Source organism: Nicotiana tabacum, chromosome 6 (assembly GCF_000715075.1).
Source record: "Nicotiana tabacum cultivar K326 chromosome 6, ASM71507v2, whole genome shotgun sequence".
NCBI classification, from domain to species: Eukaryota; Viridiplantae; Streptophyta; class Magnoliopsida; order Solanales; family Solanaceae; genus Nicotiana; species Nicotiana tabacum.
In genome coordinates this window covers 165,454,671-165,468,673 of record NC_134085.1, presented here as the reverse complement: position 1 = coordinate 165,468,673, position 14,003 = coordinate 165,454,671, and the positions used below count along the sequence as shown (strand labels likewise).

General features: G+C 39.2%; 2 protein-coding genes across 3 annotated transcripts; both read right to left on the bottom strand.

The window, feature by feature from the left end:
* Window positions 1–1,330: 1,330 nt before the first annotated feature.
* LOC107787152 (uncharacterized) lies at window positions 1,331–6,714 on the bottom strand. The gene is made up of 8 exons (XM_016608676.2): window positions 5,941–6,714; window positions 3,827–3,997; window positions 3,559–3,657; window positions 3,366–3,467; window positions 3,202–3,276; window positions 2,889–2,978; window positions 2,438–2,782; window positions 1,331–1,684 (listed from the first exon to the last, which is right to left on the bottom strand). The coding sequence occupies exons 1-8, from the start codon at window positions 6,472–6,474 to the stop codon at window positions 1,409–1,411; spliced, it is 1,692 nt and encodes a 563-aa protein (XP_016464162.1). The 5' UTR covers window positions 6,475–6,714; the 3' UTR covers window positions 1,331–1,408.
* Window positions 6,715–9,914: 3,200 nt separating this feature from the next.
* Window positions 9,915–13,136, bottom strand: LOC107787153 (glyceraldehyde-3-phosphate dehydrogenase, cytosolic-like). 2 transcript variants are annotated; one of them, XM_016608677.2, is made up of 11 exons: window positions 12,996–13,136; window positions 12,853–12,876; window positions 12,626–12,726; window positions 12,390–12,505; window positions 12,197–12,296; window positions 11,358–11,504; window positions 11,197–11,257; window positions 10,869–11,109; window positions 10,591–10,674; window positions 10,338–10,427; window positions 9,915–10,204 (listed from the first exon to the last, which is right to left on the bottom strand). In XM_016608677.2, exons 1-11 carry the CDS (start codon window positions 12,997–12,999, stop codon window positions 10,159–10,161), a joined length of 1,014 nt encoding a protein of 337 aa, XP_016464163.1. In that variant the 5' UTR covers window positions 13,000–13,136; the 3' UTR covers window positions 9,915–10,158.
* Between the last annotated feature and the right edge of the window lie 867 nt (window positions 13,137–14,003).

The following is a 14,003-nucleotide window of genomic DNA, read 5'->3' as shown; positions in this document are numbered from 1 at the left end:
TGAAATACTTGGGAATATTGAAACCCATTAACTCACATAATAGTTTCAGCATCTCAAGGTTGTTTCTCTTTCATTTAATTTGTACTGTACTGCTACGAGTACAAATCGAATACAGTAGTTACATTACCATCCAGTTAAACTTGCCAATATGGCTTAGATTTGAATTTCTATCCTTCTTTCTTTCTTATCTCTTTTGTATTTACAATTTGCTATTGGCCAAAACATTGACAACCCTCTAAATTAGGCACTATTTCCATTTAAACACTTTCAAATCAATCTATTAAGCGTCTTACCTAGCCGAAAATGTGGCCGTCAAACACAATCAGTTGAAAAACCAAAATGCAATTGACCTGGCAATGAAACAAATGAAACTCGCTTTCCACTGTGTCCACCCAAATATAAAACGAATGTCGGATTCTTATTAAGCTATTATAACTGTATAGTTGTCTTTCTAGGCTCTTGCCATAGTTTCATGATGTTAAAAATACAAAAAATAAACTTATAATATTATTAAAAAAAATAGGATAAGAGGTAAAACTATTATATAAAAAGGTAGGATAAAGGATAAGATAAAATTATTTAACAATGAGGAAGGGCAAGATGAGAGAAAAAAATTAAGATAATGATGCAACCATACCCAATCGGTCGTTTCATAAAGTGGCACTTTTCGTCGTTGCATAACGACGGAGTTAACAATACAATATAGTACAATACAATACAATATAATTTAAGTAACAATCAAAACTAGCATTGTATTTAATGTAACAATACAATACAACAGAAAACAACCATCCAAACAAGTTGTAAAGCAAACAAAGCAATTAATGTATATGTGAAGAAAAGCCAAAATTTGCCCCTTTGGGTAAATTTTTGACATTGAAGCAGGAGAAAAATATATGAAGTTATATATGAAATAAAAATCATCCCTAGTTGACTTGGGGCTGCTGAAGAATTCTCCCAGTTTATGACTAGTTGCATCATTGAAACAGTTCGTCACATAGTTTTGACAAAAACAAGAAATTGATCCATATGGAACATTTTTTTTGGGGGGGCGCTGTGCAGCCTTTCCTCGGGTTCATAGAGTCGGATTTCCCGTTTACCCACAACGGAGGAGCCACCCCCACCAGGCAGGCGGCCACCCACGGGTCATAACGCATTCTTCGCACAACAAATCCACTTTGAAGTTTACTTATTTGCTGGACCAATCATCGGGTTTGGGGGGGGGGGGAGGAATTTGTCCGTCATACTATAGTGATCAGAAAAAATGAACAGGGAAGGATACACTACCAGAATTGCAAGGAAAATAAACATAGGATGCTCGCGGTGGGCGTGTATGAACTACTTTGTAGTGTATTCCAACTTCCAAGAATGACATGTAAGTTTTTGGTACTCCAGCAACATAAAGTAACTAGAGAAAATGACCACAAAGTAAAAGAGCACCTGAACTAATTCTATTTCGTTCTCTGTACCTTGCAAACAATAGCTCTTCACTTCGTTGAAGTCTGTTATATTCAGCCATATCAAATCCTGAACTTTGGCAACTTTCAAGTTCTCCGGATACGTCTCCACCATCTTCAACCGTATAGATTGTTCTATTCTTCGGTTGACTATGCACAGTTGCTGGGCTCCAACTCCCATGGCTGCTGACGGAATAACTACTATCATTCTGAGGGAAGGTGACGTCCTTCAAGAAGGTAATTTGGAGCCAAGTTACAATAGATGTCATAAGGGAAGATAATGGCATTTACTACTTCTATATATGTATAAACTATATGGCTACCACGCTCCTAAACTGAATCCGTAAACTTAAATGGCACGGCAGCAAAAGTAACTTCCAGCAATTTGTGTTAAACAAAGAAATTTGTTTATTGTCTAGCATTTTTGGATGGAAAGGCTTCCAGGTCTTCTCTATGAAGAAGTATTAGCAAGATAAATCTCCAAATAGGCAAAATGATGATACTTCCTCACCGGACCAGAGTGAGTCAACATCCTCCTAGTTTGACCACTTAAAGCCAACCAAAGAAACTAATTCCAAAAAGATATCCAATCATCTGGCAAATATAGCTAAAGGCAGCACCTAATTTCTTGCTAGTATGTCATACCAAAGGCAGCACCTAATTTCTTGCTAGTACGTCATACCAAAGGAAGCACCTTTTTTTCTTCGTTTTGATGAAGTAAGACAATTGCATTAAAGGCATCAAGAAGATGCAAGGAGCACAAAAGAGAGAGAAACATAAAGGCATAGTCAGCTCTACAGCCAAAAACTAGGCTAAAGCTAAGGAGCTGACGAAGTCCAATAAATTAATAGGGCAATCAACAGGAGCTAAGTTCTGCCAACTATATTACTATAAAAGACATCTATCCTTACGTGCGCATGTAGGAGCTGATATCCCATCACAACACAAGCATACCAGATCAAAACAAAGTATCAGTTTACCTGTCTTGCATCACATATTGACGTTTTCCTACTAACAGGAGTTTGCTCTTCGTCCTTGGGAGTGAAAGAACTATCATTGCTTGTCTCCCACTGCAACCAAGGCAAGATAACCCCATCAGTTCCAACAGGATAACAATTAGCTCCTGCAGGACTTTGGTTAACTGCTTCCCCATAAGTAAAACTGTCCCTTGGCTTAGCTATTCCTCCTAATGTTGAACTTGCATCACTTCTTTCTCCATCAAAAGAAGAAAAATCTGTATCTTCTATATTTGCAATGAAATCCTCAAAAAACTTCTCTGCTTCCTCATTCAATTGTTTTGATGTCCTGTTTCTATCGTTGCTTCTCTGGAAAATTGTAAAAAGCTTGTAATAAAGGATCTACTATAGAGGTAACTAACAGCTAATCAAGAAAGTTGGAAATTGCCGTTCAACTAAAAAAAAAAGGAGAGACCTTCCTACGTGGTTGTTTCTGCCCAACAGCAGAATTTTTTGTATCAGGAAGTTCTTTGACAATCTGCTGATCCCTACCTCTGTGGTCTTCCTGCAAAATTTCATCGAGCAGATCTTGATTACACTTCTACGACTTTAATATTAAAGAAAGTTGAGGCATTAAATTTCCGAAGATTAAATCGCATAACGTAGTGAGTGCCAAAGAAGAATTAGAAACAGTGTGCAAAAGGAGGCAGAATATTAAACTAGAAGAAAGACCTCATAACATAGTGACCCGTGTGCGAAGGGAAAATGTAAGCATGGAGAAAACTTACTTGCTCCAATTTTGTTACATGATTCTTTCTGGCCACATGACCTGACTTGGCGCTACTAGTTTTCTTCCCCATGGTCTGCATGAGTAAACATCAAATAGTTAGCAAGCTCATTAACTATGCGGAAGTAAATTTTTCTTATTTCATGGAACAATTAAATCACATACCTGTTCAAGTTCAGTTTTGATTTCTTCAACAGCATGCCTGAGTTCTTTTCTCATTGCTTCGTACAGTTCACCATTCACAACATCCCCATTTGGATGCTCACCCTGAAAAACAATAACATTTTTTTAAAAAACAACCGATAAGGCACAAAAAAAAAGTCAGCGTGTGCTACTTCAACAGATAAACAAAATAAACCTTTTTCTGTGCATAAACTGCTCGAATGGTTTTCTCGATGCCATTTTTACAGGTAAGAGCATCCTTTGTGTCATCGTCAGTCAAGGCAGAAGAGTGACTCTAATATGAATGAAGTACATAATTAGTAACATTGCCAAAAGGCATGTAGTGACACACAAAAATCAAAACATTATTGGAGCAAAGGGCAACAACAACTGAGAAATGATACATTAAGCTAATAAGCTCCCTACTATTCAAAGATAAGCAAATATAAATTGTTGCGGCTTACAGAGTAGCCATCATGCAATTGCGACATGTCTTTTTGGCTAAAAGACCTCCTTAATTGTGTATTATTTACAGCTGTTGGTTTCAGTAATGAAGGGAAGTCATTGAGCCTGATGCTCTGATTCTTCTTGATGTCAATTTGGCTGCTGGAATTTCGAAAATGATCTGCATCACTCTGTCATACAAAAAAGAAAATTGTTGATCAAAAAGTGTCTCCACTGCAAATTTTATTTGCTGATACCTTTAGTTTTCTCTTATTTCTTCTTTTTAAACAGTGATACTCAAAGATAATACTTAAACAACCCAAAGCTTTCTGGACGTACACCAATAGAAAATGTAGATGTGCCAGAAGTTGCATGTTGCACTAGTCTGTTTTCAATCAGTACTAAAATTACCATAACCTATTGTGGTAGGTCCAACCACTGTTTGGAGATAAAGACCTTTAATAAAGAAAGAACTAGGACATTTAACTTTGAGGTGAGCTTTGTCACAGAATTAATTGTGTCACAGTCAGCTTGTCCTCAAAATTAAGCAAAGCTTGCATTGTAAGAACTAAAACTATTAAAGATGGAGGACATCATCAAATAGTACAAAACTTGAAGTCTAAGAGAATTTGTTACAAGTCCGCAGTATAAGAACACATAATAGTCCCCTTTATTCTCTTGCAATCCAATGCAAGAATAATACCACTCTCAGTAATCATGTATATAATAGCAATCCAATTTCAACACTTAAAACCACTGAAAATCCCCCTTATTCTTTTGGATAATAAAACTGATCCTAACACTAAGTCACTTATAATACCGAACAGCACTTACATCAGAAGAAACAGCACTATAATAGAGTAAGTAGGGAAAACATTTTTTTATGACGGTGATAGCCAGGCCAGCTTGCGCACATGTCTGACTAATCCGCCGGCTACCTCCCACCGGCACTTGTACGGGGTAACGCAGTCCATCAAGACATAACAGATTAAAAGTAATCTCTTAAATTTTTTGTCTCTATTGGAAACTCAGTTAACAGGAAAAACACTTTTAGTACAGAATGTAACAGAACACCATTCGATAGATGCACCACAAAGGTAATGTGTTGCTAGAAACAGACATTTATTATTTTGTTTTCAGCTATTTCTACCTTCTAAAGCACTTGGGATTCAAACTTCTTAACTGATGTTATCACGAGTTCGAAGTTTCCAGAAGAAAACATTACCCTTACAAATTATCAGACATTCTAAGTTACATACACATGCTGAGATTTAGGATAACACTAATAAAGAAGTTAAAGGGGGTAACCGTACCTTTGAAGAAATCTCTGCATAAAATAGGCTAATAGCATAGAAATATAGACATAGTAAATGAAGGCACGCCTCCTCAATTTAATTTTTCTTTATTTTTTACGCACACTAAAAACATTTCATTTGATAGTTTCTTGTTATAGGATTTCATGCACGGTTTCTCTTTGATGATACAGGGAAGTTATACATTTAAGGAATTCATATTTTGATAAAGACAAGGCTACTTTATCATTAGATGAACAACAACAACAACAAGAACAACAACAACAACAGTTTTGGTGAAAAAGGACTCTTCCTGCTTGGAAATTAATAAACAAAAAAGATATCTACTATCCGATGCCATGACCAATTAGGTTTCAGTGTACTTGTGTGTTTATAACTTTGTATATTACATTTTCTTTATTCTGATAATCTGATCAGTAAAAGATGATTTGTATATTACTTAGTCCGTTTGAGTTAAATTCAATGTCATCCCTCCCTCCCCCTTCCCCGCCACACAAACTAAAAAGGGGGAAGAGAAGTGAAAGACTTCCATCTAAATAGCTTTTACGAGTTTTTCAAGTTACCACTCACAAAACATCAACTTGGTTTTCCTGTCCAATACAACTTCAACTTCCAATTACGCTTTTTCAACATCAAATACTACTTTTATCAAATCTCAACCAAATCATGTCCAAATGCCTAGGGAGTGCTCCTAGTTTAGCATTCTCTTTGGTGAAATTGCTTGAACAACTCCAACAGTTGTAGAGGTATGTTCCAGTGCTACTCCCTAATCAAAGTTCTGGAATAGACAACAAGCAAAGGACAGGGCAGAAAAATTTCACCTCAGAGTCGCTAATCTGATAACGAACAGCAGAAACCGACCTCCTCCTCCTCGAACTGGCATCTGAAGTAGCTATGTTACTCCGGGAACGATCAGCAGCAACGCTTTTCCGATCAGCAGCAGAGGTCTTCGAACCCTGCCTCGACACTGACCGACCACGCCTCCTCGACGATGCCGTTTCGCTCGCCCAATGCCCAATCTCCGACGTACGCCTTCCTGACCGGCCCCGGTGGCGGTCACTATTTTCTCTCTCCTCCTCCTGAGAGAAGAATTCTATAGCCAAATCATCAAGGCTAATTTCAGGAACTCCCGATCCTCTAGTCGTATTAACGAATTTCCCGCGCGGAGCAGCATTGTAGCCTAAGTCAGCCTGCGCAGGCTCTTCATAGCGTCGAGGCCCATGGGAGAATCGGCTCAGACTCCTAGAACGGCGATGAGCTTTGTTACTAGAGGAGCCGGAGGAGTCGGCGGCTCCAGCGGGACTTCCACCTACGGTGGTTCTCCGAGTAGTGGATTTGAACGCCGATGACGCCATCAGTGAAGAACCATTCAAAAACGATTATGATTGAAAATAATCAAATTATCAATTGTTTATAGTGGAGCGTGTTACCCGTGTACCTAATTAAATGTATTTAATGAGAGAGAAAAGGGTGAAGCTAGGGTTTGAACTTGAGGAGTGAGGTGTAGAGGGTTTTCTGAGAATGGACTTAAATGGAGTTTTGATGAAACAGCTGAGAGAGAGAGAGAGTATATGATTGGGAAGAATGAAGAAGAAGATTTGGCGGAGGTATCGAAATTGGAGAAAATTTGAAATGATACAGTTGAATGACTTATTAGTCCACACTAAAATATTCATAAAATTTATGTCATAATTAATTTATTAATTCACAATAATGCGGCAATAATTAACAATATTTAATAAACGGAAAACACGAAAATGAGAAATTATATGAGAATCTCGCAATTAATGGAATTGCAATAATAAAATATTATCCTACGGTTTTACACCTTCAATTGTAATCTCAGATATTAATGTGACATTTGACCAACTAATGCAGAGCTATGACCAAGAAATATTCCTTGATTACATTAGTCTTTTGGTATTAAACAAATGCTACTTTAAACCAGATTTTGGGGGTGAGGGAAGGAGAGGGAAATCTCAAACTGACTGTAAACAACATTTCTGGTCCAACAGAGGAAAATCATTTATTCTCAACAACAACAACAACAACAACAACAACGACACAGTATAATCCCATAAATGGGGTCTGAGGAGGGTAATATGTACGTAGACCTTACCCCTACCCCGAAGGGTAGAGAGGCTGTTTCCAGGAGACCCTCGGCTCAAAAAGCAACAGGAGCCGATATATTAGTACCATAAAAATGCATAATAAAATAACAGCAATAGCAATACAAGAGATATGAAATACAGAATACGAAATACGAAAAAGATGGCTGGTATAGTAAAACTAGCAGGTAAAGCCCTGCATCAATAGACGACCAATGACATTCTTAGTCTAACTCCTAACTAGCTAGTCTCACTCTATTGTGCTGTAGAAATATTTACAACTCTCCCCTAACCTACAACCTTAATACTCGACCTCCATAATTCTCTGTCAAGGGTCATGTCCTCAATAATCCTAAGTCGCGCCATGTCCTGTCTGATCACCTCTCCCCAATACTTCTTAGGTCGTCCTCTACCTCTCCGCGTGCCCATTACAGCCAGTCGCTCACACCTCCTCACCGGTGCATCAGTGCTCCTCCTCTGAATGTGCCCGAACCATCTGAGTCTTACTTCCCGCATCTTGGCCTCCATGGGGGCCACGCTCACCTTCTCTCGAATATCTTCATTCCTAATCATATCCGTCCTTGTATGCCCGCAATCCACCTCAACATCCTCATCTCTGCTACTTTCATCTTCTGGATGTGTGAGTTCTTTACCGGCCAACATTCAGTTCCATATAACATGGCAGGCCTTACCACTGCTCTATAAAACTTACCTTTTAGTAACGGTGGCACTTTCTTGTCACACAAGACTCCCGACGCTAACCTCCACTTCATCCACCCCACCCCTATACGGTGTATGACATCCTCATCCATCTCCCCGCTCCCCTGAATAACCGATCCAAGGTACTTGAAACTACCCCTCTTGGGAATGACTTGAAAGTCAAGCCTCACTTCAACTCCCGCTTCCGTCGGCTCAACTCCAAATTTGCACTCGAGGTATTCCGTCTTCGTCCTGCTCAACTTGAAACCTTTAGACTCAAGAGCATGTCTCCAAATCTCTAGCCTCTCGTTGACGCCGCCTCGTGTCTCGTCAATTAGAATAATGTCATCAGCAAATAGCATGCACCATGACACCTCCCCTTGAATATGATGAGTCAGTGCATCCATCACCGGCAAATAGGAATGGGCTGAGCGCAGACCCTTGGTGCAACCCCGTAATAACTGGAAAATGTTCAGAGTCGCCTCCTACTGTCCTAACCCGAGTCTTAGCTCCATCATACATATCTTTAATTACCCTAATATAGTCAATCGGGACCCATTTATCCTCTAAACAACTTCATAAGACCTCCCTAGGAACCCTATCGTACGCTTTCTCCAAATCAATAAACACCATGTGAAGATCCTTCTTCCTATCCCTGTATTGTTCCACCATCCTCCTAATAAGGTGGATAGCTTCTGTGGTAGATCGCCCCGGCATGAAGCCGAACTGGTTGTCTGAAATAGACACCGTCCTTCGCACTCTCATTTCTATCACTCTCTCCCAAACTCATTTCTAAAATCATTTATTCTCCATTTTCAAATTTGAAATTAACATGAACCATTCAATTTATTTTGTCTTTCAACTGTTCTTGTCCAGTAGAAGTATCGTCGTACTCTCCATTTTGAAATTCGAAATTGAAGTGGATCATGCTTTCTCAAATTATTTGGAGAATTTTTTCAACAATTACTAAACGTTAGCTAAAGAGGAGGACAATTGGTAATTTGGAAGCTTAAGAGGAAGATGAAGAGGAATGGTAAAAATGAACCATCAAATAAGCTCTTTCTTGCAGTAATGTTTCCCAAGCTTACCAAATGAACCCCGACTACCATATCTTCAAAACGTCAATTCAGTATTTCACCCACCACAACTGCTCTGTTACTATTAGGGGTCGTTTGCTTTGAATACGACTTATGCCGGGATAAATATGTTAAAATTAAATATGCTGGAATTAGTTATCATGATAATATTTTGTTGTATTAAAAATAATAATTGCATAATTTCTAAAAAGAAGGTATAAATTATTCCGGCACTAATTACCCTACCCCTACAAAATATAAGTTATCCTGGTACTAATTTAATCCCGAGATAACTTATACCAGATTTGCTAACCAAACAAGTTTTAAGGTGGTATTAAATTTTCATATCAGCACTATATCTACTTATACCTCATACCACCTCATACCAAACGACCCATAGTTGTTAAAGCACCTAAGTTCTCAACCAAAAGTCATCAAACGTATTGGCATTCTCGTGATCACAATGGACAGCCAAAAGAAATTCACAGGACAATCTTCAGTCCTGCCTACTCGCCTTCACTACGATCATCCCTTCATTTCTTTAACAAAAGAAACAGAAAACACAACATGAAAGACCCCATGATACTGCTGGAAGAAAGGAACACCGAATGGATTGAGAACGGGGTAGGGAACACATTTCAAAGAACAGAAAATACCCGCAGAGGAAGAATTCTACTATCAACCCCATAGCAGCAAACAGACAAGTTAAAGCTTAAAAGAGAACAAGGCCACAGACATTTTCGTTACTTGAGCTTCTCCCCATTGGCTTTCCAGAGCTGCTAAGGAACCTGACGTGCATTTTATATACTTGGGACCTGTTGGCTAAGCACCAGGTTCCTCTGCCAGAACGTCATAACTTGTAAGAGTAATTTTGTTTTCCTTATTTGTGAAAAAGGGAGACGAGAAAGAAAGAGCGCTAAACAAGGTCCAAATTTATTATACATTCATAACATAACAAAAACAAGAAACTATCCAGAGGCACAAATTGATTACAAACCATATCCAAGAGTGCACATATCCCTAACTCACATCAAAGAGTGGCTCACTTGTAGTCCAAGTGACTACTTTATTCTAAACCGCTTTATCTAGTAACACAAATCAGACTCCTCACCAGCAGCACCACTACACTTGGCCACCAATGAGTGAACTGCCGCTTTTACTGAACTGATGCCATGTGCTTAATCAAGTCCACCACTCGTGTGCTGCAATTCCATCAAGGAGTACTATTAGCAGGAAGCTACAAATCATAAAACTCGTATACAGTGCAGTCACGCGGAGCATATACTTAACAGAGTGATGATGAATAAATATACACAAAAAATCTGATGTTTTTACCTGTAACCCCATTCGTTGTCATACCACGAAACGAGCTTTACAAAGTTCTTGCTCAAAGCAATTCCAGCCTTGGCATCAAATATGCTTGATCTGCAAATTATTTCCATTCAGAAATACAGATCAGTCTGATTAGAAGAGCAAGATCAAAGTGGATCAGCACAGACAAGGTTCGTGCAAGAACTCTTCTGGAGCTCATGGAACATGAAATGGAGAGAAATTAGTTCATAAAACACTTCAAAATCCCAAAACTCACCTGTTGTCTCCCACAAAGTCTGTGGATACCACATCATCTTCAGTGTAACCTAGAACTCCCTTCAATTTTCCTTCAGACTCCTCCCTTTAGAAGATATATACCAATGCAAAAGTTAGCAACTCAATACAATCTAGCAGCTCCAAAAGAATAATTCTGGACTAACAGAGATGTCATTACAAACTACTATTGATGCGATTACAGAATCCTTTAGGGGAAGGGGGAAATGACTTGCACATACTAGTGCCCTCGTGAAAATTAAGCATAGACAACAAGCTTACTTAATGGCAGCCTTGATTTCATCATAGGTAGCTTCTTTCTCCAGCCTTACTGTGAGGTCCACCACGGACACATCAACAGTTGGGACTCGGAAAGCCATTCCGGTTAACTTTCCATTCAATGCTGGTAGAACTTTCCCGACAGCCTTGGCAGCTCCAGTACTGCTGGGAATAATATTGAATGATGCAGCTCTTCCACCCCTCCAGTCCTTGGCTGATGGCCCATCAACAGTTTTCTGTGTGGCTGAAATAATATAAAACAGGTTGCAGAACTGAGTGAGCAAGCTACAAATGAAATATATTTAAAAGTAAAAGCAAGAGTTACCCTTACCTGTGATGGAGTGGACTGTGGTCATGAGACCCTCAACAATTCCAAATCTGTCATTTATAACCTGCAGAGTGACATGAGAAACTATGATACATTGTTTCATACTCGCATCCATGTTATGCAATGACACAAAAAGCTAATTTGAAGAACCGGGTGGGTAGAACCTTGGCCAAGGGAGCAAGGCAATTTGTGGTACAGCTAGCATTTGAAACGATGTTGAGCTCGGACTTGTATTCTTTCTCATTGACACCGACAACAAACATCGGAGCATCCTTGCTAGGGGCAGAAATGATGACTTTCTTGGCACCACCCTGATGATTCACAAAAATTGAGCAGATATTAGCTCCCTTAAATCACTGATAAAAACTGAAGCTAACGCCGAAAGGAAAAATAATCAATTAACCCAACTATCACAGCATTAGCAGCAACTAGCAATTAGCATACAGAACCCGCGGTGGGTAGTAACTACTATACCACGTTAATTCAGAGTCTTTAATTTGACTCAACAATCAGATATGCTTTATCTAAAGTTAAATTGCTTTAGTTGCACCAAGGCTTGAGATTAAATGTTCTGTAAAAGTTAATGTTCTTGCCAAGAAAATACTTATAATATCATTAAATTATAGGTGCTGGTGTGCTCACCAAAATGCAGGTATAGATCCTCCAATCATCACAATAAAAGATGTACATATCAAGCAACGATTAACATCACTAATACCAATTTTCTAATGCTGCTTTTAGTATTTCATCACAATAAGAGATGTACTCATCAAGCATCAATTAACATCATTAATACTACCAATTTTGTAATGCTGTCTTCAGTATATCATCACAACAAAAGATGTACTCATCAAGCATCAATAAACATCAGTAATACAGAGTGATTATGTTTAGCTTGGCGGTCATAGATAAACAGTACACAAAATTGTGGAACTTTTTTCTTATAATTTAAAGCAAGGAAGATCAGTTAAGAACAGAGACCAATTTTTTTATGATCGCAAACCTTCAAGTGAGCAGCAGCTTTGTCCTTGTCAGTGAAAACACCAGTCGACTCCACTATGTAATCTGCTCCAGTCTCGCCCCATGGAATCTCCTCTGGGTTCCTTCACATATACCAAGAAAGTTCAATCACGAAATCCGCTCGACCCAAGAAAGTTTTAAAGCAATTTCTATGGTAAACAGACAAATATTAGTACCTAAAGCCAAAAACAGTAACAGCCTTCTCACCAAAGAGAAGGGTCTTGTCATCCTTAACCTTGAGCTCATGGTGCTTCCACTGGCCGTGTACACTATCATACTTGAACATATATGTCTACAACACCGACATACATAACCCATCGACTAATTAAGCTTTTGCATGATTATTGATCAACTCATTGAAAATTGAAAATTGAAAATTGAAAATTTCGTTTCTGGTTTTTGGGGGAAGTACCATGTATTCAACAGAGATGAAGGGGTCGTTAACTGCGACAAGCTCAACATCATCTCTTTGGAGAGCAACCCGGGCCACTAATCGCCCAATTCTTCCAAATCCTAATTCATGCAAAACAATATCTCAAAACCGATCTTAGCAAAAAAAAAAAAACATGGAAATTACCTAACAAAGCTAGGTTATAATTTTATTCAGATTAAATTCACTTGACGAGAACAGACTCTTACCGTTAATTCCAATCTTAACCTTGGCTATGAGAGTAGAAACAAGGAAAAAGAGCAAACGGATTAATTAATCAGAGTCCATGATGCAAAAAGAAGAATTCAAGTCCAAAAATAGGAAAACAAAAAGGAAAAGCGAATCGAAATACCCATGATTTTTGAGAAATGAGAGGAGGAGCGAAGTCCGATCTGACTGAGTGATTGAAGGTTTTGTTGAACAGTGTAGTGGGGTGGAAGGGTTTAATATAACGGGGGCGGAGATTTATGAGAACAGTCTAGTGGTATTGCATGTTATGTAATTTTTTAAATTTTTTTAATTGTCATTTTAAATCATAAATTTCCTGTAAGCAACTCAGTAATTGTTTAAGATAAAACAATATGAGGTGTGTTTGGAGTACACAATTGACGTTATCGCAATATCCCTTAAAAATTTAAATTTTGTTGGAACATTGCATACATACGTACTGTCATGGGCTGCTTTCCAGACATGCCCCATGACCCCTTGGCCGCGCCCCATGGCGGCCTAGCAAGCCTTACAATGCCTAGCGCCATGGTCGGCCCCGTGGTCTTGGCTGCGCCAAGTGACAAGCGCGCATGTGCCTCTGTCGCCCCACCGATGCCTCTCGCCAGCGCCCAAGGGCTGGCCAATGACAACAGCGCCGCGCGCCCTGACAATGTCGCGCGCGCAGATCCTGATGCCTCGCCAGCGCCCAGCTGCAGGCCCATTCCAACAGCGCCTCGCGCACAGACCCTGATGCCAAGCACCAGTGCCCAGCCTCAGGCCAGCACATCAAGTGTCGCGCGCGCCCACAGCAACGCGCGCGCAGACCCTGACCCGCAAGACAAAGATGCTGCCATCGGACTTAGTTTTTCCTTGTAATAATCTAAGTCCTTTTCATTGTAATCATAGGCTAGTTTACATCATTTTCATTTCAGTGTGCTTCTACAGCTTTATTAGGACTAGTCTTGTAATGTTGGTTTATTTTTTTTAAGCATTATTAAGGGGGACCAAACAATCAAACATTTCAATCAGCATTTTCTGGTGTCTCTCCCCCTCGACACCACATCATTGTAATCATCATTTTCATTCAGCAATAAAATTATCATCATCATTCAAAACCCAATTCTCTCTCAGCTTCCGCAATTTGCTTACGACA